The sequence below is a fragment of the Micropterus salmoides genome, unplaced genomic scaffold (genome assembly GCF_014851395.1).
Source record: "Micropterus salmoides isolate LMB-PRFRI ecotype aquatic unplaced genomic scaffold, ASM1485139v1 Ms_hic_scaffold_8, whole genome shotgun sequence".
NCBI lineage: Eukaryota > Metazoa > Chordata > Actinopteri > Centrarchiformes > Centrarchidae > Micropterus > Micropterus salmoides.
The window spans coordinates 16,870,724-16,892,850 of NW_024044570.1; the positions used below are offsets into that span (position 1 = coordinate 16,870,724).

Here is a 22,127-nt window from a genome sequence, read left to right on the forward strand (position 1 = left end):
CTAGTACAGCTAGTTAAATAGGCTTCAAGCATTCCACATATTGTATGTTGAAACTGTTTCTGTTATTGTCATCGGTGCAGACTGACATTTACACATAATGTATACAATAAACAATACAAAATAGTCAATAGCAGCACTAGGATAACACTTAAATTCACTTTCAGTGCTCTTTATTTTCCATAATGAAATGTTTCCATATTCGATACATTAACAGGGTTTGACTCAATGCATAAATATATTAACAATGCACTTTGGTCAGACTCTAAATCATTGAAATCATGGTTATGTCAACACGATGTCTAGAAAAACATAACAATTCTACATGTATTTATTTGTTATTAATGCATTAATCCTCTGAGGAGGGCAACGCTTAGAGGCAAAAACAGAGGTAGTTTAAACCGTTAAAGATGAGTAGCTGTACTGTGAATAAAAAGTGTAGATAATATCTGTGCTTTGCAAGAGTTGTACCATGACTGTAATATAGGTAAACAGACTCAACATTATTTTGGAAGCGGTGACCTCAAACAAGAACCAGGTGAGGTCAAGTATTGATGCGTTCTCAAAAATGAGAACCGTTAAGTGCTTGTGCAGTAGAAGTAAATGTGTCCCTCTTCTCATGCTGACAACTTACTCGCATGTTAAATGAAGAGAGAGAAAACTAAATACTTCATTTTTTAAAACAGTACAGTACTCTGTGTGTGTGTGTGTGTGTGTGTATATTCCTCAAGTTTGATGAAACAAGTTTATTACTTTGCTTTTATTATGAAGTTTCAAAAGGGGTTAATAGTATTTATTTTAATGATTTTGCCCTCGCAGTACAAAGCATTCATCCTGCTTTGTCTCACAGCCTTTGTAAACTTAAGTCTCCCGAAAAATAAATTTACAGTATTTGAAGAAAACCTACTGTATATGGAAAAACCAAGAGTTTGACTGATATATGCCCCCCCTCCCCAAACCACAATGTCTAAAGTTAACTGAACAAATATATAAGGAATATTAGTGATAAAAGCCACTGAATATTAAGAAATACTATAACAAAAAATTCTGAAATAAGTAAATACAGTTACATGGATACATCATTTGATGTAATCCAACTTTGTTGCTTGGCATTGTAAATAAAACATGCAACAATAACTGATGTGTTTTTTGGCGTTCTCCCCAAACGCCTATGCAAGTATATAATCTCATTCTGACTACTGTGATTTTACCAAAGAAATAATATTTGCATATGACTTCAAATATGAAGGCACTACATTAAATCATACTGCGTGTATCTCCTCTACATAATGATTTGTTTAAAGTGTGTGTGATTGGTCAAAGAAAATCCTTTCCCAATAGTTTCCTTCTTAACAGTATTTGACCTTAAATTGCAACAATATTACGTTGATGTCAGACTTGAGAGTAAAACATTCCCAGAAGCGGACAGAAAAGGAATTCATATGAACACAACGTGTGTTGATCCTGCTCCTTAATCTCTGTGAATAAGGAAAATAAAAGCTGTATGTACCGGTTTTGTAAAGACATACTAGTTTTTGAATGGTTAAGAGATTTTTAGTTCATTTTAGGTTTTACAAAACACCTCAAATAAATCGAACTTTCAAAACAAATTAAAGGTGGGGTCTGTGTTTTTAATCCAATACACGTTGTTTTGTCAAATATCTCCTCGCGGTCTGCTAGCTGTCACGCGCGCTGAAAATAAATCCTGTGTTTGTACCATAGACTGTATGGTTTGTACACAGCTCTGTAATTGGGAAACAGACAAAGTGGCTCAGACAGAGCCACACAACACATTCAGCTGACTTTCTAGTTCTCCGATACATGCTGCTGTTGTGATATTAGCTATAGTAGCAGGAGAGTTGTGAGTATGCTTTGGAGCTGTTGTGACGTTAACGCTAACGTTAATTACAGTATTGCATTACTCCAGAATCGCTTACCCCACCTTTAACATGAGAATAGTATGTACATGTATACAACAAAAAATATACCATGTATGAAATAAGTTAAATTCAGAAATGGCTCTGTGTTCTGGTAAAAAACTAAATTCAGAAAACTGTTGAGTAAAGAACAAGTGGATGTTGTGTAAAAGGTCATGTGAGAAAATGAACACCAAACCCTGTGACTCACATTACTGACATATCACTGACAATCATTTCATTCTAATGCATAAAATAGCAAATACAAGTTACACTCTTTTCACGGTCCATAATTCTGCAACAAATGGCCAGTCATCCGAGACAATGTCGGTTCGTTCCCCCTCAGCTTATATTGAAATGTAACACTCTGTTATACCTCCTCAGTCACCTGTAACTCACAAACTGATGTCTGTCAGTAAGATGGATGCCTTGATTGTGTCCTCAGAGCCACACTGTGCGACACTTTGGGTTCAGTTCAGCATCCTCTAAGCAGAGCAGAGAATTATTACTCCTCAGACATCTTCAGCACATCCTGAGGCTGCCTGCTTCTCTCAGCTCAGTCAGCAGCCTGATAGGCTTCACGCTGTGTCTGCAGACCCGATGCACAAACACAGCCTCACAATCACACGAATCCAGGCTTCATAGAGGACTTGAAACATTTAGGACAACCCTTTGTCCCGTTTGTCTGCAGACACCTGAAGGGATAAAACATCCAGTGTCAACTGCTTTATCTGCCAGCCTGTAAACATGTTGAAATAAAGAAATACACAGATTAAAAAGTACGTCTTTAATAAGTCTAAATCACTTGGATATTTTTGGAGGCAAAGTTTTGTATGAAGAACATCAAAATCATACTCAACGAGAATGTGTCAAAAACAATGAATAGTACGCTGTGCTAGAACACTCACTTAAGATGGAAAATGTGGGAACAGGGTAAGGCCTGCAGTTTTTGGTCCCTGTCCCCGATGGACTCTCCACACATGCCGCAGTAAAGCTCCAGCTCCTCAACACACTGCAGGAACTTCACCACCTGCTCTCTGAGCTCCTCCTGCTGCCCCCGGCTCCGATAAATCCCTTCACTCAGGCAGTGAACCTTCAGTGTACTCAGCTTGAGGTACATATCAGAAAAAGGCTGTCAGTGTGACATGTACACTCTGTCACCCCAGCTTGTATGATTTACACAACTTGTGTGTGGGGAGCGGCAACTAATTTTTCATCATTTTTGCTTTAAAAAAGACGAGTTGTTCAATTATCAAAACGGTTTAATCTGTCTGCGCTACCTGTGTGATCTGTAAGGAACATCAGTTACCTTGTTTCCCATCCCATCTGCCAACTCCTGTGCTCGCTGCAAAGAATCAAGAGCCTGGAAAATAAACAGAATGTGTCATAATTAACATTATTTGAGATTTATGTCAGACATATTTTGCATGTGAGATTTATATATAATTATAGGTACCTTGTCATATTCTTTCTGCAGGAGCCAACACTTTGCAACTCCCAGGTAGACATGTGCTTGTCCAAGACGGTTTCCAATCTCAGTCATGATACCCAGTGCAGACTCGTAGCGAGGGAATGCTTTCTAGATGGATGGAGAGAAATAATATAGATGTCAGAGCAGTAAACTGTTAAAGAAAATCCTCTGAAACATATACAGTGAGAAAGCACAGAAATATATAAACCAATGATAAAATCTTAGTGTTAAGCCTAATAAGTGCGCACAAATAGCGGGGACTTACATCAACATCACGCCTACAGCGGTGTATGTCTGCAAAGTTTAGTAAGCACAGAGCCTGCAGAGGACGGTCACCGTGCTGCAGAGCAATCTTCATTGATTCCTGTAGAAGTGCAAGACAGGTGTTTAGAGGAGAGAGGGGTCTGTCTGACCCCCTCAGCTGTGAAACCAACCCTCTGCTGAAATCTAGTGATTACGAAAAGCTACTTTACAAATGGCATGCATTTATTAAACTCAAATTCATCCTCAGCACTGCTCCATTGAATATAGTTTATGTCTGTTTATCATTTTTATAATAGCTTTTATTTTAAGGTATATTGTCTGTTATGTAGCAGAAGGGAGTTACAAATTCAATTTCACTCCTGTTATATTGTCATAAATCTACCTTAATTTAGCAGTTTCTGTATATTTTCAAATACGTGATGCGAAACATGAGACGTTTCACCTTCAGGAATCCTGTGGACCTACTCTGGTATTGCAAATATGACGAGATGTGTAAATTGTTTGTTTAAGTGCGTTTGGCAAATGTAATAAATCTGAAATGCATCCTGCGGTCTTGTTACTATGCTTTTGCACTCCAAGGCAATGACATCAAGTTATTTTTCACCCTCAGTACATTATTAGAACAGAGCGAAGACTAAAGCCACCCTCTTCATTAACACTTTAAACCAGCGCCTATGTGAGCATATTTTTGTCCAGGTCTGCTGCAGCAGAACAACTGGTGCTTGCACCTGTCGGCTGCACAACATCTACTGTATCTGCAGCGCAGACATCAGAACAGCCGAAGGCATCGGGGGACAGCGTCTTTGTGAAGACACAAAAACTGTGACATTCTCCACAAGTTATGCAAGTTTGTTTTTGTGGGATGAATCCCGTCTCTGAGGATATTCACTCTGTGTTGGACGGTTACACAACAATACCTCACAGCACTCCATGGCGTCTGGGAGGCGCTCCAGTTTCCTGTAGGCGACTGACATGTGGTACTGGCTCATGGCTCGATACTTGAGGCTCCAACCCTTGCCGTAGTCATTGACGAGCTCAGCTGCTTTGCAGGGGAAGAACAAGGCTTTCTCATAGTCCTGTTGGCAGAGATTATTGATGAGTAAGACCTCTGATGGCTAATTATTGCCCACAAGTGGCAGTGTCTAAGTCAAGCATCCATTTTGGGTTGTAACAACACAACCATTGACCATATTCAACCAAAGAATCTTTTAGAAAATTTGTATTTTTTATATATGGGTCTTCAGTATTATTAACAGGCATATTATATGTTTTCTTTCATAAAATTGTGTGACATATGAGTGCATTTTTCAAACGCCACCATCACAATCCCATTGAAACCAATCCTCCCCGGGAAGCCGAGGGATTACGCTTACAAATCTCTGATGTCAGGGGTACTACATAAACCCCCGCCAGCCTACTCACTCCACCCTTGTTTTTCATTGCCCGGTACCACATGAGCTAACCATTGATGATGTTTGCTTGGATGCTCTGCAGTGTTATCATACTCTGCAAGTACATTGTCATCGGTATTGATTGCACAATCAAGCCGCACATGCAATCCGATTAATGGTTTACCCAAACAAAATACCTGAGAAGTCTGTAACAATCAAAGTATTTTAGATTTTTCACAGCAGGAAAGGTTCTTATTCACACTACTGGTCTATAATATCTCACATATATGCATGTATATATATAAATATATGTAGTATTTGCAGTGTAGCACATATTAAATGATCAAAAGCTCTCAGCTACGCAGTTAAATGTCAATCATTTTATAAAAAGTACCTTAAGCTGGATATAGATGTTTCCCAGACTGCAGCAGACTCTGCACTCCAGCATCTTGTCATCGTTGTTGTGTGCGTAGCGCAGGGCCTTCTCGTAGCTCTCCAAAGCTTTCTGGAAAACACTGAGGCCCAAGAAGGCGTTTCCCATGCTAAGACATACCTGGCCGTTGAGCTGCAGGCTGACAGTGGTACCCTGCATGTTTAAGCAGGTCTTACAGTAGGACACTGTTTTCTGGAAGTCGCACAGCTTCTCGTTGCTGCGCGCCAAGTTCAGGTAGCCCTCTGTCAGGTAGTCTGGGTCCTCCATTTCTCTGGCCGTGTCGATTTGATCTAGAGCGTACTGCAAAGTGAGTGTCAGGTGATGGAAGACGTGTAAATAATAAGATGGACGTTAGTCTTAATATTCATATTCAATATTCACAATCTTAACAGGATATATTTATTCAACAATATAAGGCCTCAGTTTTATGAAGTCCTCATTACAGCCGGGTAAAAGAGAGCGGGTGCAGGTTGAGTAAAGACGATCATGTCAACAAGACACTCCATACTGATACTCGGGTTGCAGGGCACTTATTTACTCTGCACCGTGTGGAAGCCACAAATTAACCCACGCTTCTCAAGATCACTGTAAATGGAACCAAGAAGGTGACCTTTGACCTCTTCTCATTCAACAGCCATTGTAGAAATGTTAAATTGCTACCACAGCAGGAACTGTACCAGAGCTGAGCAGACACGATGACATATAAAATATTGGCACACGTACACACACACACACACACAACAGTATGGCTGGTTGTATAACACAAAATAGGATCACAGTATTAAAAATCTTAACATGAATAATGTAAACCAAATGACAACATGGCTGTGTGTAGAGTAGGAATATTAATGAAGGAAAACTTTTCATATAAGGAAAAAGTCACATTGCTTATATACATATTTTCCCCAAATTAAACGTCACTCATTAACATACACTGGTTATATGTTTGTTTAACTAAAGTGTATGAAGTTATTGTATGTAGCATACTGTTCTTTGGGAGGCTTACCTTGAGCATATCTTTATATTTTCCCATTTCCGAGTGCGCTGTGATCAGGCACCCCAACACCCGAAACTTCCCTCCAGGATCCGAGGTCTTCTCCAGCACTTTCGTCCAGACGTGCAGGGCTTTGTCCGTCTGATTGGACTGATACAACCTCAGGCCCTTCTCTATCTGCTGCTTGGTTTGGTCCTGGCCCATCTCTGGTGCAAGCCGCCTCATAAAAATATTCATTCGTTTAGGCCATGCAATTTTAGTGAGGCACCAAGAAAGTAGATCCTTGCCATGCACAGTACAGCTCCAAAGAAGATCCCCTAAAGACGATCCTCTGAGAGGTCGGTGCCAGAAGGCCTACCAGACCCCGCTCTCAGCTTCGGCAGTGCTGTGATGGAGAGGAAACTGGATCCACCGACGTAAAACGGTAACACACCAAGACCATTATCACCAGTCGTTTTGCAGAGAGCTGGAAAAATACCTTCCCCATTTAACCCTGCAATGATCCCCTCTCACCATCAAGATGTTCAAAAATTCTCCCTCAGATTTCTGTTTGAAAAATGCCAAAGAAACACATTTCCCGGTGGAGTGCTAGCAGCAATATCCCAGAATATCTACTCCCTCCACACCCAAGCCAAAGGAATTCTCAGCACCCCCGTGTCCAACCCCCTCCACCTTCCTCCTACTGCTGGCGCTACAGCAGATGGCCTTGTCACTCTAGACCATGTGTCCCTTCAGGAATTCTGTCCTGCCCTCAGCAAGCAGCCCCAAGGTCACTACAGCTCCTAGCGATCTACCTTCACGCTAACCCTCACTCACTGATCAAAAACTGGACCACACATTTTTACATCGCTGGAGCATTAAAAGCAGACATCCATAAATGGATCTCACATATGGGACTGTGAACTGCAATAAGGGGCCCAACATTGAGATACTGCATGTCAGATGGTGCTCGTAGTGGCCGTCAGTTCCTGTTGGGAGTTCTTATGGAGACGCATATGTGCCTCCAGAAACCCCCACTCCTCATCTTGGCGTCAGCAACTGATGCTTAGAATAGTTCACAAAGTCTGACATGTAACTGGGCTTGGGTTTCAGCTGCGCAGCCTCCTGCAACACATCAATGGGATCAAAGTTTTGGCCTCTCTGTAGTAGGAAGGACAAAACAGGCACCTTTACCACCTCGCCATTCACAAGATGCATTCCCAATCCAAAGTTAAATACTGCCATGTCTTTGTTGAGGCGTTGCTTTCAATAGCTACGCAGCAAACAAAGTGCACCATTTCTAAATGCATTGCGGTATAATTGCAAGAATGAAAGATCCATAGTAATAAACATAGTATTAATAGTAAGAAATAGTTAATGCATAATGGCTACAGGGCCATAAATATGGCATAAATATAACAGTGACAGCTCGTAGCTACAGCCATATATTTGACATTTCTGTTCAGTTTAAATTGACCATGTACATCAGAAATGATACAATCTTAAGACAAGAAACTGTGAAAAATTTAAAAGTTAGAAAACACTGTCTGCTATCATGCTTATGCACAAAATTTGACATCTGAAGATATTTAGCCTACAACATCATGAAACATTCACATACAAATATACTGAAGGATGTTTTATGGTCAGTAAAGTCTTTTACCACAGAGGTTTGTTCATGCGTGTGAATAAACAAGCAGTGCACAGGAAATTATGTTGATTAGTTCATCACTGGTTACCGCAGCACAACAAATTGTTTGACTTATCGGCTAAGGGATGCACAATGACACACACTGTATTACAAGCAGGTGACACACACACACCGCTGAACTGCTTCTACTGGTCTGGAGGTTTAGTCAGGCTGGAATGAGTGACACAGAAACCAGCTGAGTAAATACATTTAGAGCACGTCTCCACACAGATGTCATGGTAAGTTATCCAACAGTCTTCCCTGATTCTCTGTGTGGACCACAGCGTGAACATCCAGAGGACAGTTCAGGCCAAAACAAACTGCCAGTTTGTGAGGAGGATTTTTATACCTCTGATAACAGAGACGACAGATGTGGCCGGGTTAAACTTTAACGTGTTTGCGTCACCTTTCTTACATTTGTCCCTGAAGACGTATATGCAGCCATTACAGCTGGCCACCTTCCACAGTGAAGGAACGCAGCTCCACACCTCAGGGAGGCGCAGGCGGGTGAAGCTCTCCAGCAGAGGATTGTAGCACACCAGGGAGTCTCCTTCTCCTACAATGAAGATCACATCCATGTGGACCGCTGCGTGCATGCAGCCCGCGAACGGCAGCATGTAAGGTTTGATCTGGCACTTCTGGGCGGCGGTGTCAAAGCACTGAATCAGTCGAGATGGCTTGGTAAAAAAGTCCATGTCATTCTCCTCTCCTCCGAGCAGGTAGATGGTACCACCTAGGTTAACGCCAGCAGCCCCGGACACTGCAGTGTCCAGCTGGCTGGTCTCTGTCCACATGTTGTCCTTCACTGTGTAGTAAATTACGGCGTTAGAGAGTGTGTCCTGCAACGTTTTACCCCCTAGTGAGTAGATAGCGTCCTCAGTACCGACAGAAACCATGGTATGGTGGAGGCGGTCTCTGGGCAGAGGGGCACAGCGCTCCCAGTCCATGGTGTGCATGTTGCACTTCCACATGCGGCGAGGGATGGACCCCCCCACCACATACAGGTCACCTCCGTGTTTACAGGCCGCAGTGATCTGATGGCATAAGCTGTTCTGGCCGCTCACGCTGATCGCATCGTCCTCGTCACAGTGAAGCGACACAGCCAGGGAGTGAGTCCGCGACTCCTCTTTACCAATCAGGTAAATGTGGACATTCTCACCGATTTCCTGCAGACATACAGAATCAAGACATATCAGACTTCAGTGATACAAATTACAACAGACATAAAATGTCTGAGCACCCTCTTCAACAATATTTTACCTTGAGATTTTCTTGGAGGATACAAGAAAACTCCTCTCTCTCCACCTTGTTGTGGTTTATCCACGACTCGATGGCCACTGTTGGATTCTGGGAGCTGGGAACTCCATCTGAACACAAACAAACACAAGGCCTAGTGAGTCAGATTCAGAAGGAGCTTTATTGCCTAGTAGTGTTTTACACATACAAGGAATTTGCTTTTTGATTGTTAAGGTGCTACACGTACACAGACATACAGCCAACATAAATAGATGTAGAAATATATAAATATGTAATAAACAAAAGTTACATAAGAATAACTTAAGAATAGAGAAAAATAGTACAACTGACATATAAAAAAATAAAAATAATAATAAAAATAACAACAGAACAACAACAATAACAATTTACAAAATGTTAACAAATTAACAACAAATATGTGCAATGTGCCAGGTTCGTGCATGATATGTCATGAAGTGATATTTACATGTGCAAAGATGATTGTATTAAATATCAATAAAGGAGAAAAAGGTGGATTTTGTCGTGAATGACTATATTTTATTTATTTAACATTTATTTAGAGTTGTAAATTTAACAAATTATCTACTAAGTGTACAATCAAACCGGGAACATTGCGGTAATTGCCTTAACCATTCAGATAGCAGGATGCTCCAAAAAATGTATATTCAAGATTATAGGACTATAATAGTTGTTTTGATAATTACCAATTAAGTAATGTAATGGCAAACCATTTTCCCAAACATACTTTTTGTAGATACTGTTTTTCATTTCATATTTTATTTTCATATATTTCAACCAGCCATTTTACTACAGTCTGAGCTAAAACTCAGTTTGAGATGTGTAACCCACCAAAGTAAATGCACAGTGGATTTACATTTTAAAAGGTAAGACAGGTCTAGCGTAGATTAATGTAGCTGAGTATTTGACATTATAGCTTTACGTATTTCTCACACGTACTTGTCCTCATCAGGAAGACAACAATAGACTGATTAGTTAGAGACAGTAGCTCAGACGTCAGGCTAGCAGATATCAGTGTTCTCTGGGAGTCTTACAAGGTTGAGCCATACAAGAATGTTTACAAGAACTAACTGGCTCCACAGATTAGAATAAAACTAATGGATAGTGAGAGATTCCAATATGATGAAGCATTGGAGTCTACACGTCAGATAGATAGTTGTTCTAGGTGAAAGGTGACCTAATAGAGAAACCTACAGGCACTAGGCGGAAGACAGAAACATAAAAGGGACCACAAGATGTTCTCCTTCAGATCTGGTGTTGGCATTTGACGTGTTTACATGTTGTATGCTGGCACTGTATCTCATTGGCCGGGCTCAATAACCCATGCTATATTAAGTCTTCATCAGTCTCCAAAACTTCTTCACACCTAAACCTGGCTCATAAAAATAACATTTCAACAATTATTATTATGCTATATTTCACTATCTATGAACATAACATGTTCCTAAATTGCATTAGATTTATGTTAGGATTTAATTTTATGTTCATTGGTCCTGCCCTGCCTTGCTGCTTCAGACCATGTTCTCCCGATTGGCGTCTGTAGGCTGTTGTAGCATGAATGTGGGGCTAGCCCCTCTGTCAAAATCTTTTTATATACAGTCTATGGTCACAATGCAATATCCATTGTATGTAGGAAAATATTAATGCGCATGCTCAGAGTTTTTCTGTATTCAATGTAGATCACACAGATTAAATGACAAGTTGAGTTGACTAACTATCTGTCTGTCCGGCGAAGAGCGAGGGAAGATTGTTTTAGCTATACTTAAGCCAGCTAACATGAGACATAACTAAGTGTATTTGATACTTTAGCACAGGTTTGAAACCCTTAATTTGAAGGAGAAACTGGAATTAAAGTGTCTTGGTGCCCACCAGCCCAGGGTATATTGCCATCAGTCAAACTGCTTAAAAGCAACAGCGGATTTAACTTAAGAGTGGTTTTCAAGGAAACATTGGCTAACGGTTAACGTTACAACGTTACCAAAGAAGGCTGCTGCCCATGTCTGCTATTTGAAAACATACGTGATCACTCCGATGGTAACTTGTATTACTTTGTGGTAAATGTGAAACAGCACTACGACGAGTCAGCTGACTCTCTGAACAGAGGAATATTCAGATGCATTTCCAAAAACTTTTGCTCGCAATACCACGGGACAGCCACCAACGTGCTGGTCCGTGCTTTAGCTATATTGTTGGACTTAATCGACTGATAATATACATGGTGACGAGTGTCAGTCCGTCCATGCTTATCTGTTGTCATAATGTTGTTATAATAATAATTAGATGAAGAATAATAACAATAATGTTGGTTCATAGAGTTGGTCTGTAACCTTAAAAAGTTGTCAGTGCACTTAGTTGTGGCCTTTAGTGGTGTTGAGCTTGCTATAGTCCTGTAGGCTCATTTGTTCTGAGCTTGGTTGTGTAGGCTTAATGCATTTTTAATTTAGGTTTATGACAGGCTTAGTGTAAGTTATCTTGTGTAATAGCTCTATTTATCTCTCTCTCTCTCCCCCGCTGTGTTGGCCTATGTTTACAACACCTAGTTTAAATTGTAGTTGTAATGGCCTTTCTTTTGAAATGGTTGGTGCCCCACCAAATTTTTACATATAAAAACGCACTGAAAAACACTGACAAAATCGGACGTTATGGTACATAGTGATAAGACAGCAATGAGTAATACCTTTGATGATGTCCAAGAGAAGACAGAGAGGCAGATTAAGAAATTCTTCAGTCTGATGCAGCTGGGTCAGGTGGATTTTAGCACAGTGCTTGGCTGCAGTATACAACTCCTGGTCACTGTGTCTGTCTGCAAGCCACATCACCTGGGCAAGAACAGGTAATCATAAAACTGATAATACACAATTATGACCAAGAAGCAGAGACTGCAGTTTGTGAAAAACAGTGAATCACCTGCAGGCAGTTCTTGACCTCTACTGTCCGCGAGAGGAAGCGGGAGCATTCTTCAAATAGTGCAGTCAGCTGGTACATATCTGCCATCTCATATGTGTCCTGCAGCTCCTCCACCTTCAGTTTAATTGTGCCGTGATAGATGTAGTCAATCAGCAGCTGAAACACGGTGGCACTGACATCCTTCAGCTCAATAGAGCGGTTGTGGGACTCCTTGAGGTTGGAGGTGAACATTGAGCGGAAGAAACTGCTCTGTGCCGAGAGCACCAGCCGGTGCAGGTGAAACTCTTTGCTGTCCACGGTGATGGTGACATCAGCAAACAGGCCGTCCTCCAGACACAGGTCCATGATACTCTTCACCACCCGACTGGAGTGGGAGCGGTCGGTGAAGGTGTAACCCAGGAAGTAGTTCTCCTCTCCCATAGAGCCCCCGACACTGAGGCCCCCCTCCTCGCTGGACTCCATCTTTGCTGCTCACCTGACCAAGTCAACAAACAGCATGACATCCATTTACACTCAGTCGTTGCTTAAAAAGATACATCTTGCCAAGATACATCTTGCTAGTTTCTAAATCCTGCCTTCATTAAAGTTATAATGTTCAGTTGTTGTTGAAACGTCTCTAGAGAGGTGTTTTTGGAGCCTGAATGATGCTGGAGTTTGATACGGATCTCATATTGGAGCAATATATTGGCCAATAATAATTTTTTTCACATAAATAGAGATAAACGTTTAACAATTCCCAAATCACAAATTGTACTGAACTGGACATTTTACAGTTGGATACGGATCTCATATTGGAGCAATATATCGGCCAATAATAATTTTTTTCACATAAATAGAGATAAACGTTTAACAATTCCCAAATCACAAATTGTACTGAACTGGACATTTTACAGTTGAAAAATAAATTTCTAAGTTTTCCATTAAGATATTTTTTTGTTGAGGAAAAAGGACTGAAAAAAAGATTTGGCTTAATTTTACTTATTACTTTATATATTTTTATGTTAAAAAATCAGTAAAACACAATATAATTTTTTTTAAACAACACAGCTACAAGTACAGCCTTCAAATTCACCATAAATTTGAATCAACTCAGGATTTGTTGCAGGATTATTACATTAGACTGCATTAGCTTTAACTAGACGTATCTTAAAAAATAAAATGGCAACGGACTGTAAACGTTTTAATGTGTAAAATCACAGAGGCAGCTGCTCAAAAGCTTAACGTTAGTTATATTTAAATTCAATTAAATGATGAAACACTTTCTCAGGTTAGTTAGATGAGGCTAGTGTAGCTAAGTATGCGCCTGATATGCTTTTGAGACAGAATGGAGATCTCATTTTAGATTTTTTTATTTATTTATATAATATTTATGTATAATATTTTTGTTGGCAATAACTGTCTGGCTTTGCTATACTAACGCTGGGTCGCTGGTCTGTACTGTTTTGATCAGCTAGCGTTAGCACCCACAGCAGCTAGCTGGCTAACGGACCCTCGAGTGAAAATTAAACAGCGACACCGTGGAGGTGGACTTATAACTTGGACTGTAAATGAGACAAAGGAGTGGTAACGCTTTCAGAAATACAGCAAGTAAACAAGCGTAGTTTACCTTTATCTCCACTACGTTATCATTCAGAAGCAGCTGAACTCTTCACCGGAAGTAAATAAACGCTTTCATCGCTCGTCTATGAAGCGACTGGTGTCAAACGGTGCTACTGCCCCCATGTGGCTGATCTGTGGTGCTGCAGCTGACGTTCAGGAAACACCAGAGCCATATTTTCTCTCTAAAGGGCTCTGGGAAACATTAATTTTCCACCCCAACTTTATTACATATAGTTCACAACATAGTAACAGAATTAGGCATCATAAGAGGCTGTATATCATAGTCCATCTTCCTTCATAAAAGCAGAAAAACCACAGAATTATGACGGACGTCAAACTGCACATGCATGAGAAAATTACAAGGAAATTACAACTTGAGCCAAAGATATGCTCTTTACATTTATCCATCCAATTATGAATTCTTGCATAAAAGCTTAAATTAAGATAATGACACCTTTTCTGTGAGAAAAATACTAGGACTTTATTGTCTACATATTGTCTTCCTGTGTGAATTAGTGCAAGGCATCTTTTCAGAGCTTCACCCACCGAATGTCACGTCTGTTAAATCTGGAATATTTATAAAGGAGAAAACTTACTAGTGAATTAGTGCAAGGCATCTTTTCAGAGCTTCACCCACCGAATGTCACGTCTGTTAAATCTGGAATATTTATAAAGGAGAAAACTTACTAGATTTTATTTATTTAACATTTATTTATAGTTGTATTTAACAAGTTATCTACTTTGCAAAAATGCCATAAAACTTATTTCTTTATTGGACTAACTTTTGTTAATTGAAAAGGATTCTCAGCCTTAGTTTGTTTATATTCACGTCATTGATGTTTGTTTTGTTTTTTTGTTGTTTTTGTTTTTGTTGTTGTTGCCTCTGTGAACTCCTGTGAAGTCCTGCTAGCTCACAGTTCTGCATGCTGTGGATAAGAAGAACCAGGATTCAGAAATATTGCTGTCTGCTCTACATCAAAGCCAACTGGCTTTTGGTCCCTTTTTCCAAGGAGGAAAAATGCAAGGTATTCAGGCTGAGTTGCTCCTGCCTGGCTTCACAGAAGCGGACGAGTCAGAGTAGAGGTGCGAAGGATGCGGTGTATTATCTGTCAGTGAACAATCCAGGGAAGAAAATGAAAATACAACTTAAAATCTGCCTTCAGGTCATTTTGTGGCTTTGGTTTGAGCGAGTGCTGGAAGGTAAGTAAAACCAGAAGATCTTCCAACAGGACTGTGATGAGGACAGAAAGTTTTAGGTTGTTATATAATGATACTGCATGCACTGTTCAATATGCAGGAAACAATGACAGGTATTCAGTCAGTGACTAACTTCAGTTATGTCACAGTTAAGCTTTACTTTCTACTTTAGATGTGGCTGCAGGCGGAAATCCAACTTCTCAAAAAACTGGCTCATCAGTCTCTGACGCAAACCTGATGTTTGAGGTACTTTCAGTTGAGAGTTAATATAAGCCTACATTCAGATGAATATCTTGCCGTGATTTACTTGCAGCGTAACTAATGGCTGCCCCCCCCCCCCCCCCCCCCCCCCTCCTGTATGCAGTTCTTGTTGGGCGGGGTAGAGCTGGACCAGGACAACAACATCGTCCTGTTCGACAAAGAGATGGCATCGATGAGGCAGGGGCGGGCTTTCCTCTCTCAAATCAATGACAACATCCCCAGAAGTCTGAGCTCCATGACGCAGATGGTGACTGTGCTGGAGGGTCAGAGGATGAGGCTGCTGACTCAGGCTCAGTTTGAGAGTCTTGTCCTGAGCATGGTGTACTCTGCCTACCAGGCCTTGCATCAGGAGAGAAAAGAAGAACAGGAGGCCTGGGGTGGAATGCTCCTCCAGCTGGCAAATGTCACCGTCCACGAACTACGTGGAAGTTACCTCTTCAGTTATGCATGATGCACATACTGCCGTTCTGTATGAGATGAAGGTGTATGCAATAAATACTTGCCCTAAATATTCCTGTAATGCGTATTCATAATAATGCATGTGGTCAAAAATGTGTAAAATGACTCAACAAGGTATCAAATATGATCATTTTATTATAGTTCAGTAGAAAAACATTGTGAGAACATACAAGAGGTCCAGTTTTAAACTGGTTTATAAAAGAATACCTGAAACCATTTTTAAACATTCATATAATACCTGAACAGACAGTTAACAAAGAAATATATACACATGGATTTTCACTATTATTCTACTATTCAATTACTTCATCTTCATCTGGCCTTGTTTTTGTTTGGTACACCCACTCTTGGTCTTAGTTTTGGTCTCTGATTGTTCCAGAGAAGCCAGTTTCTTTTTGAGCTTTGTATCCGCAGTAGGCCCTTTCCTGTCCCTGCTGGAGGGCTGCTGTCTCCTCCTCTGGCCTCTTAAGCGGTCCACAATGGTCGAGGTTTCCTCCTGTTCTTTGTAACGATCACTGATCATTGACTCGTTCCTGTCCCAGATCAGCACCGTTACGCCTGTGAGTGAACAGTAAGCGGCTTTAGTGATTATACTCCACCCTCCGCTCAGTTTGAATCAAGTCATCAGGTAACACACGTATCAATGAAGAACTCACCCATTCCAGATCCAATCACGTCACCCAATGGGTTGAACTTGTTGATCTGTAAATAAATAAATAAATGTGTGTGTGTGTAAATTTTTCTTGTCTTTAAAAAGTTTTTTCTGGTGTTTTTTAAAAACATACGTACAGATTTGATCCCTGAAGCTGTGGGGTCTTGCAGCTGATACACAAGCTCTGCTGTGTTGGAATCAAAGATGTCGATGGTCCTCTGGTCTCCGGGGCAAACTCGGTCATCGGGGTAGCGGCCCACCACAATTAGGTCATAGACAGGGTGCCATGTGGCCTACAGAGAAATAATAACAGTACTCTGTTGTCACAAACTGCATCCTACCACACTGACCACGCGCGCACACAAATGACCAGATGTTGCTCCTCCCTTGCATGTCACTTTAAATACCACTTGGTCCATTATTATCTACAAAGTACATGAATATTAATATTATTTCTCCAGCTGATACTGATGGCACAGAGTAGTATGCATTTGGTTGTTGCCCTCAAGCCACGACCAGAGCACTCTTTGGACTTTTTTAGACATCTCTCAAACTCGAATGCCAATAGGACGAAACTTGTTTTGGTCACAAGAACGTGTAATTTCACTGCCTATATTCCTGCCATGAAATTTCATGTTTTTCTTTAGTCGACAATCCTGACTGCGGAGACATCTTGAACTGAAATGCTGCTAATTTCATTGAAAAATAAGAGTGGAGCAGTCTAACTGTGCCTTGCACTCCACAACAACACTGTCAGTATAAAAATTATCAATAGTGCAAAAAAGGTAGACAACCTATGATTCAAATGTTGGTCATATATAATGATATCTGCGTCTTGCTTTGTGCATGTGCTTCGATCATTAAATGATGTTGGTGTCAGTTACGTTGTGAAGTCGTGATCCCTCAAGAGAAATGTCTAGGGAAGTTACAGGAGAATACATTTACATGCAGAGGCGAAACAAACCTTGATGGGTGTGAGATGCTGAAACTGTCTGTGTGGATGTTGGATTATATGTTGAGGCTTTGACCAATCAGAGGACGAGTAGACCCGGATCTGGTCATACTGATCTGTGGTGAGTAACTTGGAGCAGTCCAATGGGTTGAAAAAGGCTGTGAGGAGAGGACAGCACCAGCTTTACCAAAATAATCTAGACTTTCTTTAAGATCTGTATAATACAGCCGTCAAATCACAGCTTCTTTTCAGGTTCTTGTCTTTATTAATTCAGAAGTCTAACATAACATATATTTTTAAATGTTAAGAAAACTAACAGCTAAACGGAAAGACGGAAATCACTTGCATCTTAAACAAACTGACACTTTTAACTGCCACTTCACAACTATATTTATTATCTAGAGTATCTCACAAAAGTGAGTACGCCCCTCACATTTTTGTAAATATTTGATTATATCTTTTCATATGACAACACTGAAGAAATGACACTTTGCTAAAATGTAAAGTCACGAGTGTACAGCTTGTATAACAGTGTAAATTTGCTGTCCCCTCAAGATAATACATCACACAGCCATTAATGTCTAAACCGCTGGCAACAAAGTGAATACACCCCTAAGTGAAAATGTCAAAATTGGGCATTCAGTGTTGTCACATGAAAAGATTTTAAAAAGATATTTAAAGAAATGTGAGGGGTGTACTCACTTTTGTGAGATACTGTATATTAATGTGAAATGTGGATGGTAGACTACCAGATGTATCTTGGAGTTACATTTATGCATCATTTACTTTTCATCATTTACACTGCACAAATGTCACAATATTTGTAAAACTGCAGAACTTTCTAGACTTTCTCTTACCAGAGTTGACAGCTCTCTCGTGCGGCATGTCATGGAGGAAGCTCTTTTTGTCTTTGATGTTTCTCAGGTCCCAAAGCTTCACCGTGTGGTCAACTGAGGCTGTTGCCAACAACCAATCACAACGGGGGTTGAACTCTGCATGGGTCACTTTGGCTTTGTGCAACTTGTCACTGAAAATCTACAACACCGAAACAAATCAATGACAATTATTAAAATATTTGCTTTTTTGCGAAACACTAATTCTCTTTAGTAGCCAAAAGACAATACAAGCTATTTGTTTGTTTGCTCAAATGATTGTCTTCCATTTGGGAACAGACACATACCTTTTGGCCATCCAATCCCAAGAGTGAGAGCTGTCCCACATTGTCTCCTGTCACAAGCATCTGTCGGTTTACTGACACATCTACGCAGCAGTACCAATAACTGTAAGAAAACAAATATTAAAGTGAATTTATGGGATAACAAGAAATTAAACAGGGATGAAGCTAAACATTCCACAGTGCTCCAAAAGATTAATGAGCTATTAGAGAAAATCTATCAAAATCTAGATTAACGAAAAAACATTTTAAAAATATTCTAAATATTCTCTATTCTTAAATAAGTTTTCACATAAAACTTCCACATAAACTCAAAGTTACCTCGTATGTCTCATTATTAATTATCCTTTTTTCTTGCCACAAACGTTATACTTTAGAATAACATAAACAAGATCACATCATCTCATCAGTCTTCTTTGCAGATTTCTCACCAAACGTTGTGGTGATCGTGGCCACAGTCTTGAGTTCTGGACAGAACGGTGGGTGTGTGGCCCTCAAAGCTCTGCATGGTCAATGAGCCCTCACCAGAAGCCACGTAGACTTTGGAAAAGTCCATTGGGCAAAACTTCATCCCTCCGATAAAATCTCCCGCTCCGCTCTGTGCACAGAAACACAAACGCGGGCCTATGACAGGGCAGTTATTAGCACTATTCTGCCATACAAATCTTTAGCATTAACCAATCAGGGCCACCTGATAAGAAGACTGATGCTAGAATGATCAGGCCAGAAATCTACTACTCTATCTGTAGTTCACACAAAACAAAGGCACTTGGTCTTACTTCAGCGTGTCTGTACTGGCAAACACTGTTAGAGTTGTTCCACTGAAATCTCGAAGTGCTGTCGTACCCCCAATAGACGAGGTGAACAGCTGAGTGGGATTTAACTGGTTAAACTTCATGTCTGTAACTGAGTCTCCAGCCCCCATCTAAGCAGAGAACCAATAACAGTGTGTCGTCAAGTAAATCTAATTTGCACGGTTCTAAAATCACAGCCCTTAAAATGTAACTGTGATGGGCCTCAAATAGTTAATAATTTTAAAGTAATGTTTAAAATAAAATATATAATTTACTCTTCGTACCAGTGGCCATTCCAGCAACTGGAAAAACAGATAACACAGAGCATCACGCAGGATCTCACCCCTTGAATAAAAGTTTTCTTTGCAGGCACCTTGAAGTCCCACAGATATAAGTCACCACCTTTTGACCCCACAGCCAGAGTGGTGGGATGAGTGGGATGCCACTCCAGACAGGTGATCCTGCGGTCGAAGGGGCTGGTAGCACTGTGGAAATGGTACGACGACAGTGAGCGGATAAAAGGTTCCTGAAGACACTGAAAGAGACAACAGAGATAAATGTACAACTGACATATTTCCAAAGTAATGGAGATCTAATATACACTAAACACATGGTCTGACTGAAGACTTAACAAAAGGCAATCTGTTCTGTATTGTGGGAACTATGTACAGTGGCTTTGACTCTAATTCAAATGAATGCAAAAGGAAATAGAACATACTGTATGTAAGTCAGGGGAGCGGGGAACAGCACTGGAGCCACAGAAAGCTCTGGGCTTGCTGTTTGTAAACTGGGTTGTGCCAATTTAGTTTTGGGAATATGTACAATTTAGGTTCAAGGTTCAAGGAGTCTTAATTTTCCCCGGGGGGCAATTTGTTGTGCAGCAGCATATGGCATAAATAATACATAACACACTGAAACACTAACAACGGACATTCTGACTTTCAGGGTGTGTGTCTAGTTCTCTGAGCTTTGTGTTTACATGTTGTTTAATATATTTTTTATTGCAGCAAAAATTTAGACTCTGCTATAGGAACAGGATTATTAATAAATTTTCTTGCACCCTTGCAAGTTAATCTGGCCATGAATACACATCCCTACATAACAGAAAATGATGCACATTCCATTGTACTTTTTACTGTGCTACATGTTACTAGCTACTGATTATGGTTTTATAAGTACAATTTTAAATCACTAGGACCTTTCTTAAGAAGTCACCTTTTCAGCTACTTTGTAATTCGTCTACACTAGACAAGGGATGAAGTGTTATTGGTGGAAGTACTAAGATTCTTTACTTAAGTAAAAGTAGAAATACTATAGTCTAAAAATACTAAACATACAATTAGAAGTCCTGAATTCAAAATGTCACTTAAGTTAAAGTACAGAAGTATGATCACCTAAATGTACTTAAATAATCTATAGTAAGACTACTACATTATTCTGTCTGTACCACTAATGAATATTTTTAAGAGCATTTTAAATGATGCATGAGGATACAATTTTTTACCCTTTCATTAACTAGTGTCAAAAAATGCCTTTGGAGTAGAAAATATATTTCCCTCTGAAATGTAGTGAAGTAGAAGAATAACTAACATGAAATTACTCAATTACAGTGCATGTACCTCAAAACTGTACTTAAGTACAGTAGGCTACTTGAGTAAATGTACCGTAGCTATTTTCCACCACTGCATGCACACTTGCACTGATGACGTACAGTCACTGAATAGTAATCCGTCCTTACATACACATCAAGCTATGGCACCGGTAATTCGATGCACACTTTGACTTTTGTATTTGGTCCCGCGACCAGCAGTCTCACCTGTCTCATCTGTGAGTGAAGACTTTGCCCCAGAGTGCTCTTGTAAATGTAGTGCAGGATGCTTCCACACCCACTCTTCTGGACCCCTGCAGACTTGAGCGGAGGCCCTGCTGCTGGACACACAAACCAAATTAAATTACGACAAGAACATTTCACGTCCAGTGTCACCGCGCTGAAGCTGTCCTGTCACCGGGCTGCTCACCTTGTTCAGATGTCTCTCCATCTTTTTTCTCACGCAGTCTTTTGGATTGAGTCGGAGCAGAGGTCTCCCCGATTCTTTTCTTCACTTTCCCCTTTGATTCGGATGCATCTGACTTTGTCCGTCTGCCCTTCATTTCTCCCTCTAAAATAACAATAAACGACGACTTATTAACTCACTCAACACGGGGGATTTGACTCGACACTTTATCATTTAGCTGCGTTAATAAAATCAATACAAACTGCTCACCTGAGATGTTGAGCGTTTAGCGTTGCAGTTTACTAGCAGGAACTCCAGCGTTTGCATAACGAAGCAGCAGTACACGTGAGCCTGTAAATGGCTGCAAACGTACTGTTTTGTAACTTGTGTGTGCAACAGCTGGTGGACAGTAGGTGTCAGTCTTTCTCCACCATCAGCCCTCAGTGGACGCCATGTTTGGTGTTTAGATAGGACTACAAACTGACGTCAGATCAGCTTTCAGTTTAAGGCTTTATTAATGAATGACCACAGCACATGGACGCAGAATCAAACATATATCTGATTACGTTAATAAATAATACAATTAGTTAAATAATTAAAATGGAGTATAAAAAGAGACAAAATGCTTAATACTTTTTCTTTAAATTTTGTAAATACTACTACAATAAATAATAGTAGAAGAAGAAGATTGTTATGTTGGTGAGATCATAGACCCTATATAAAAAGGG

General features: G+C 40.3%; 4 protein-coding genes across 7 annotated transcripts; 1 reads left to right on the forward strand and 3 right to left on the reverse strand.

The window, feature by feature from the left end:
- Window positions 1-152: 152 nt before the first annotated feature.
- Window positions 153-7,729, reverse strand: rapsn (receptor-associated protein of the synapse, 43kD). Of its 2 annotated transcripts, none has more exons than XM_038706464.1 (8): window positions 6,479-7,729; window positions 5,434-5,772; window positions 4,566-4,724; window positions 3,650-3,748; window positions 3,370-3,492; window positions 3,223-3,276; window positions 2,822-3,021; window positions 153-2,608 (listed from the first exon to the last, which is right to left on the reverse strand). In XM_038706464.1, exons 1-8 carry the CDS (start codon window positions 6,701-6,703, stop codon window positions 2,536-2,538), a joined length of 1,272 nt encoding a protein of 423 aa, XP_038562392.1. In that variant the 5' UTR covers window positions 6,704-7,729; the 3' UTR covers window positions 153-2,535. The 2 variants fall into 2 exon arrangements, with proteins under 2 accessions (XP_038562392.1, XP_038562390.1); XM_038706462.1 differs by having other exon boundaries at window positions 153-2,652.
- Window positions 7,730-7,877: 148 nt separating this feature from the next.
- Window positions 7,878-14,001, reverse strand: kbtbd4 (kelch repeat and BTB (POZ) domain containing 4). The gene is made up of 5 exons (XM_038706455.1): window positions 13,924-14,001; window positions 12,318-12,792; window positions 12,088-12,229; window positions 9,396-9,502; window positions 7,878-9,301 (listed from the first exon to the last, which is right to left on the reverse strand). The coding sequence occupies exons 2-5, from the start codon at window positions 12,777-12,779 to the stop codon at window positions 8,441-8,443; spliced, it is 1,572 nt and encodes a 523-aa protein (XP_038562383.1). The 5' UTR covers window positions 12,780-12,792; window positions 13,924-14,001; the 3' UTR covers window positions 7,878-8,440.
- An 802-nt stretch (window positions 14,002-14,803) lies between these two features.
- Window positions 14,804-15,883, forward strand: LOC119893998 (protein FAM180A). The gene is made up of 3 exons (XM_038706474.1): window positions 14,804-15,116; window positions 15,286-15,359; window positions 15,478-15,883. Exons 1-3 carry the CDS (start codon window positions 14,840-14,842, stop codon window positions 15,823-15,825), a joined length of 699 nt encoding a protein of 232 aa, XP_038562402.1. The 5' UTR covers window positions 14,804-14,839; the 3' UTR covers window positions 15,826-15,883.
- Window positions 15,884-15,950: 67 nt separating this feature from the next.
- ddb2 (damage-specific DNA binding protein 2) lies at window positions 15,951-21,820 on the reverse strand. Of its 3 annotated transcripts, none has more exons than XM_038706457.1 (11): window positions 21,670-21,820; window positions 21,424-21,564; window positions 21,222-21,331; window positions 19,749-19,940; window positions 19,043-19,209; window positions 18,618-18,717; window positions 18,295-18,472; window positions 17,450-17,595; window positions 16,623-16,778; window positions 16,490-16,535; window positions 15,951-16,391 (listed from the first exon to the last, which is right to left on the reverse strand). In XM_038706457.1, exons 2-11 carry the CDS (start codon window positions 21,554-21,556, stop codon window positions 16,135-16,137), a joined length of 1,485 nt encoding a protein of 494 aa, XP_038562385.1. In that variant the 5' UTR covers window positions 21,557-21,564; window positions 21,670-21,820; the 3' UTR covers window positions 15,951-16,134. The 3 variants fall into 3 exon arrangements, with proteins under 3 accessions (XP_038562385.1, XP_038562384.1, XP_038562386.1); XM_038706456.1 differs by having other exon boundaries at window positions 21,222-21,334; XM_038706458.1 differs by lacking the exon at window positions 19,043-19,209 and adding an exon at window positions 19,391-19,536 and having other exon boundaries at window positions 21,222-21,334.
- Between the last annotated feature and the right edge of the window lie 307 nt (window positions 21,821-22,127).

Bases quoted from the DNA above. Each gene is read 5' to 3' on its own strand.
- kbtbd4 (XM_038706455.1), bottom strand. From the start codon at position 12,779: ATGGAGTCCAGCGAGGAGGGGGGCCTCAGTGTCGGGGGCTCTATGGGA. The intron at 12,230-12,317 runs GTGATTCACTGT...GTTCTTGCCCAG, and splicing joins AGGTCAAGAACTGCCTGCAG to GTGATGTGGCTTGCAGACAG. The intron at 9,503-12,087 runs GTATTACTCATT...GTTTGTGTTCAG, and splicing joins TCTCTTGGACATCATCAAAG to ATGGAGTTCCCAGCTCCCAG.
- ddb2 (XM_038706456.1), bottom strand. From the start codon at position 21,556: ATGAAGGGCAGACGGACAAAGTCAGATGCATCCGAATCAAAGGGGAAA. The intron at 19,941-21,221 runs GTGAGACTGCTG...TGTCTCTTTCAG, and splicing joins TTCACTCACAGATGAGACAG to TGTCTTCAGGAACCTTTTAT. The intron at 19,210-19,748 runs GTGAGATCCTGC...TTCTGTGCACAG, and splicing joins AGAAAACTTTTATTCAAGGG to AGCGGAGCGGGAGATTTTAT.
- rapsn (XM_038706462.1), bottom strand. From the start codon at position 6,703: ATGAATATTTTTATGAGGCGGCTTGCACCAGAGATGGGCCAGGACCAA. The intron at 3,749-4,565 runs GTATTGTTGTGT...GCACTTCTACAG, and splicing joins ACGCCATGGAGTGCTGTGAG to GAATCAATGAAGATTGCTCT. The intron at 3,493-3,649 runs GTAAGTCCCCGC...CCATCCATCTAG, and splicing joins GCTGTAGGCGTGATGTTGAT to AAAGCATTCCCTCGCTACGA.
- LOC119893998 (XM_038706474.1), top strand. From the start codon at position 14,840: ATGCTGTGGATAAGAAGAACCAGGATTCAGAAATATTGCTGTCTGCTC. The intron at 15,117-15,285 runs GTAAGTAAAACC...TTTCTACTTTAG, and splicing joins GTTTGAGCGAGTGCTGGAAG to ATGTGGCTGCAGGCGGAAAT. The intron at 15,360-15,477 runs GTACTTTCAGTT...TCCTGTATGCAG, and splicing joins ACGCAAACCTGATGTTTGAG to TTCTTGTTGGGCGGGGTAGA.